Consider the following 6000-nt stretch of genomic DNA (forward strand, 5'->3'; position numbering starts at 1 on the left):
CCCTGAGAGCAGCCAAGTGCTCGCCAGACTCCAGGGAGCTGACCCAACCCTCCCTGCTGGTTTTGGAGTGGCATGTTCCTCCCGAGGTATGCAGAGCAGCCACACAGGAGAGCCCTGAGCTCTGAATACAATTCTGCAGCTCAGCACTCGCCTGAGCACCCACACCACAGGGCTGCTGTGAGAATTCACTGGAGGGAGGCTGGGCGAGATGGCTCATGCCTGTAATCCCAGCACTTTGGGAGGCCAAGGCAGGTGGATCACCTGAGGTCAGGAGTTTGAGACTAGCCTGGTCAACATGGTGAGACCTCATCTCTACTAAAAATACAAGAATCAGTCAGGCACGATAGCACGCACCTGTAATCCCAGCTACTCGGGAGGTTGAGGCAGAAGAGTTGCTTGAACCCGGGAGGCGGAGGTTGCAGTGAGCTGAGATCGCTCCATCACTGCACTCCAGCCTGGGTGACAAGAGCAAAACTCCATCTCAAAAAAAAAAAAAAAGGAATTAACCGGAGGAGCCTGTGACTGTCCTCCTGGAAGGTCTGCAAGGATGTGTGCATTATTTACTGACTCTGAACATCAGACAGATCAGCTAGGGTAGGATGAAAGGGAATCATAAGAAGAAGAAAAATGCAACTCCTCCCATTTCTGGTTTTCTATCCATCCACTGTAAAGTTAAAAAAATAAAAGATGTTCCTTTCTTTTCAGGTAGCTAAATCATTTCCCACATCACATGTCCCTCACGTGTCAGGCTGGGAGGCTGAGGGATCATTTGTTAAAAGTATCATTAACATGTTTTACTACAACATATTCAAATAATGTAAGTCGTAAAATCTAAACATCTAAGAGCTGGGAGAATAACTATGGAAATGTGAAACTAAGTTTTTTAGCGCCTCACTTTGGCTGAAACACCCCACACACCTTCTTCAGTGAGGTTGGCTTCTTGGCCTTGGGGATCTCCCTCTGCTTCCCTTTCTTCATCAGCGGGGCGCTGGAGTCCAAGGGATTGTGTGGGGTCTTCATTTGACTCACGCGGCGGCCTCTCTCCCCTGATGTACATTCTTTGGAAAGGACTGGCACTGCTCCAACTGAAACACAGTGGAACAAAGGCCTCAAGGTCACCTCCCAGACGCTCCACCCAGCTCTTGGACCACAGCTCGCCCAGAAGCTGCCTCAGGGTATCTGACAGAGCTTGCCAAGTCACCCCCAGCCTGTCCCCACAACCCTTCTTTGTCAAACAATCTCTTTTTTTTTTTTTTTGAGACGGAGTCTCGCTCTGTCTCCCAGGCCGGAGTGCAGTGGCCGGATCTCAGCTCACTGCAAGCTCCGCCTCCCGGGTCCACGCCATTCTCCTGCCTCAGCCTCCCGAGTAGCTGGGACTACAGGCGCCCGCCACCTCACCCGGCTAGTTTTTTTTGTATTTTTTAGTAGAGACGGGGTTTCACCATGTTAGCCAGGATGGTCTCGATCTCCTGACCTCATGATCCACCCGTCTCGGCCTCCCAAAGTCCTGGGATTACAGGCTTCAGCCACCGCGCCCGGCCGTCAAACAATCTCTTACACATTCTTTTCACTGGCAGTAATTCCAAATGAAATTTAGTATCTTTTGGATGAGATTCCCAAAAAGTATCAAGTAATTCAGGAACACCTACCTTCCTATCCATGTAATCGGATCTCCCATATTTCTCAGTACAGTCTCATACTACATGGATCTCATTTTTTGACTCAGGACAGTTCTAGGTGGTCTGCACTCACTGTTGCTACTGTGAACACATCCCTCTCCACCACCTTTTCTAGTTGACACTGCCTTTGTGGAAGCTGGCCCTATTGGTTTCTGTATGTGTATCTTGTATCTAGCTACCTTATAATGCCACTATAAGATTCTAGTAATATTTCTAGTTAATTCTCTTGAGTTTTCCAGACATGTTTTCTGAAATCCCATCATGGGCAGTTGGTAATCCCTCTATATAGTCAATAAATTATTGTGATTACTACTGAACAGTTCAATTTTATTCTCCTTTTCTGTTCTATTTCCCATCTCAATAATTATTTCAAGTAAACAGTTAATTCCTATACAGTTTTATCCTCACTTTTTGATCTGGAAAATTTCCAAACATACGCCAAAGAAAAAAGAATGGTAAACAAACCCCTGTGCCCAATGTCCACCTTCAACAATCATCAGTATTTTTCCAAATGTATTTTACCTGCCCTCCTTTAATTTTGGAACACGTTTTTAAAATAATTGGTGCTCGTCAATCAGGCAGTCCCAGTAAGTCTCGCCTGTCTGATTCACTGCTGCAACACAGAACGTAACCTGCACAGGTCAACCAAGACAACTGTACCTCCCTCCCAGGCTGCTCTGGCCTTAGTGACCACAGCTGCTTGCATCTTTGGAGCCTTGTTTCCACGTGGTGTTTGAAACATACATGTGACTATGTGACTGGCTCAATTCTTTTTCTCAGCTCTTCTTGGAAAACCCTGTATGGCTCAAAGGTGCTCACTCACCCAGTCCCCAATGACACCAAGTTCAGCATCTCACTTGGGCTCCTGAAAAACCTGCCACAAGCTCTCTAGCTCTACACACACCTCCTGCACCCCACTGCCAGGTAATTCTTCACAAAGCACTGACAATAGGCCTGAGGAGGGTCCTTCCTACAACAGAAGAAGATCAACCATTCCCTCCCACAAAAACAACCACGAAGTTCAACAGAACTGCCAAACACAATCATATCAGTCCTCTGGAAAGTGACCAAAAGGTTCCACCAAACCAAAGAGTACTTACTCCTTAGATGATTAGCCTTCAGGTGAGAACAGTATGAGTCTGGACATTCCTGTCTGAGGTATTTCCCAGTCTCTCCCTGCTCTGCTTTGGCTCATTCAGCAGGTGCCAAGGCTATGAAAACCAGCAGCTTCCCTGTCAGTGCCATAAAGGGCTTGCTGAATTGAGAGTGTGATCACTTAAATTAGTGATTTCAGCAAATGGGGAAGGCAAGGCAGCATGGCCAGTCTGAGGCTGCCGTTTTGTATAGGCAAGCAACAGACATGGCCAGGCCAGCAGGGACTTTACATGGAGTCCAGGGGAAGACTCGCTACAGGGATGAGCTATGGGGTGGTCAACCAAGAATTCTATATCCAGCAAAACTAACGTCCAAAAACTGAATGCAAAATAAAGACATTCCTAGACAAAGAAAGACCGTGAGAATTTGTTGCTAGTATGGCTTGTGTCACTAATACTAAAAGAAGTCCTCCAGAAGAAATACTACCAGAAGGGATACAAGATGGCAACTGAATCCAGAGGAATAAAGAACACCTAAAATCATAAATATGAAACTGGGAAATACACATTTTTTTCCTTATTCCTTCTCTTCTTTAAAAGATATGGCTGTATAAAGTAGTAGTTCCAACACTGTAGTGTTTGGTTTATAATCTATTTAGATGTACCATATGACAATAGCATAAAGGGGGAGGAAGAAAATGGAGACATATTGGAGTAAAGTTTCTCCAGTATATAAACTAACATGTATATTGTAATCCCCCATAGCAACCACTAAGAAAGTAGTTTTTCAAACTAAAGTTAAAAAGGATCGACAAAGAAATCAAAAGTGTACTCTAAAAACATTTAACACCAAAGGCAGTAAAGGAGGAAGCGAGGAACAAATGACAAAGTTGGCAAAAACAAGCAATGGGGAAAGGACTACCTATTCAATAAACGGTGCTGGGATAACTGGCTAGCCATATGCAGAAAACTGAAACTGGATCCCTTTCTTACACTGTATACAAAAATCAACTCAAGATGGATTTAAGACTCAAATGTAAAAGCCGGAACTATAAAAACACTGAAAGACAATCCAGGCAATACCATTCTGGACACAGGAACTGGCAAAGATTTCATGACAAAGACATCAAAAGCAATTGCAACTAAAGCAAAAGTTGACAAAAGGGATCTAATTAAACTAAAGAGCTTCTGCATTGCAAAACAAACTATCATCAGGGTGAACAACCTACAGAATGGGAGAAATTTTTGCAATCTATCCATCTGACAAAGGTCTAATATCCAACATCTATAAGGAACTTAAACAAATTTACAAGAAAAAAACAACCCATTAAAAAGTGGGCAAAGGACATGAACAGACACTTTTCAAGAGACACACACGTAGCCAACAAGCATATGAGAAAAAGCTCAACATCACTGAATCACTAGAGAAATGCAAATCAAAACCACAATGAGATACCATCTCACATCAGTCAGAACGGCTATAACATGCTGGCAAGGTTGCGGAGAAAAAGAAACGCTTATACACTGTTGCTGGGAGTGTAAATTAGTTCAACCGCTGTGGAAAGCAGTGTGGTGATTCCTCAGATCTAAAAACAGAAATATCATTTGACCCAGCAATCCCATTACTGGGTATATACCCAAAGGAATATAAATCATTCTACTATAAAGACACATGCACGTGAATGTTCACTGCAATACTATTCACAGTAGCAGAGACATGAAATCAACCTAAATGCCCAGCAACGGTAGACTGGATAAAGAAAATGTCGTACATATACACCATGGAATACTACGCAGTCATAAAAGAGAATGAGATCATATCCTTTGTAGGAACATGGATGGAACTGGAGGCCATCATCCTTAGCAAACCAGTGCAGGAACAGAAAACCAAATACCACATGTTCTCACTTACAAGTGGGAGCTAAATGAGAACACATGGACACATGGGGGGAACAACAGACACTGTGGCCTACTTGAGGGTGGGAGGAGGGAAAAGATCAGAAGAAGTAACTATTGGTTACTAGGCTTAGTACCTGAGTGACAAAATAATCTGTACAGCAAACCCCCATGACACACGTTTACCTGTACAACAAACCTGCATGTGCACCCCGAACCTAAAATAAAAGTTTTAAAAAAAGGAAGATCCACAGATTTAAAAAAAAGGAGTGTTTTTTGAAATAATAAACTACTTCAAAAGGAAGAAACATATCTAAAAGCCTATGGCTGAAAATTTTCAAGTTGCTTTTTGACATATTGTGCGTTTTAACTGTCTTGGCTCTTAAGAGAAGATGTGTCAGAGGAAAGAGGCAGCCATCAGCACTACTTGACACCGTTCCCAGTGGTGCCCCATGCACAGGCAGTAAACCACTTCCATGGAATGCAGCTTCCTTCCCCAGATGGTAAAGATCTTCAGGAACTCAGGGCACTTCTACAGATAAGGAGGTTTCAGCTATACAATGTCATCACATCAAGTGGAAAGCTCATCTTTTAATCTGATCAATTTTTAAAAATCATCTTATTTTAATAACTTAAAAATGTTTTAATTGTGGTAATATATGACATAAAATGTACCATTTTAACTGTTTTTAAGTGCACAATTCAGTGGCATAAATTAGATTCACAATGTTGTGCAACCATCACTATTATCCATTTTCAAGACTTTTTCATGCTCCAATGAATACTCTGTCCCCATTAATAATAACTCACCATTCCTTTTCCCCTCAGCCCCAGGTATCCTCTAATCTATGCTGTTATGAATTTGCCTATTCCACATATTTCTTTTAAGTGGAATCACAAAGTAGTTGTGTTTCTGTGTCTGGCTAATTTTATATGGTATAATGTTTTCAGGTTTCATTCATGTTGTATCATGTATAGGAATTCATTCTCTTTTTAAGGTTGCATATTACATTGCGTAGGTATACCACATTTGTTTACACCGTCATGTGGTAATGAACATTTGCACTGTTTCTACCTTTTGGTTATTGTGAATAATGCCATAACAAACCCCAGCGTGAAAGTGTCTAAATCTATTTTCTTTTGGGTAAATACTGAGGAGTGAAATCGCCGAGTCATGTAGTAACTGCACTGAGCGTTTTAAGAAGCCACCAGATTGTCTTTCACAGTGGCTGCACCATTTTACATTCCCACCGGCAGTGTACGGGGTTCCAATGTTTCCACATCTTCACCGACACTTGCTATTTTCTGTTTTTGGATTATAATCATCCCAC

The 6000-nt window shown here is 42.5% G+C and overlaps 1 protein-coding gene across 4 annotated transcripts in view; it reads right to left on the minus strand.

Annotated features, from left to right (window-relative positions):
• The window catches only part of SECISBP2 (SECIS binding protein 2), a 43483-nt gene that overhangs the window by 12001 nt on the left and 25482 nt on the right, over window positions 1–6000 (minus strand). For all 4 annotated transcript variants that reach the window (XM_011975189.1, XM_011975188.1, XM_011975187.1 and 1 more), the window contains exon 11: window positions 919–1085. In XM_011975189.1, coding sequence (XP_011830579.1) covers window positions 919–1085 — 167 coding nt within the window. The remainder of the gene's footprint in view (window positions 1–918; window positions 1086–6000) is intronic.

Source organism: Mandrillus leucophaeus, unplaced genomic scaffold (assembly GCF_000951045.1).
Source record: "Mandrillus leucophaeus isolate KB7577 unplaced genomic scaffold, Mleu.le_1.0 Scaffold152, whole genome shotgun sequence".
NCBI lineage: Eukaryota > Metazoa > Chordata > Mammalia > Primates > Cercopithecidae > Mandrillus > Mandrillus leucophaeus.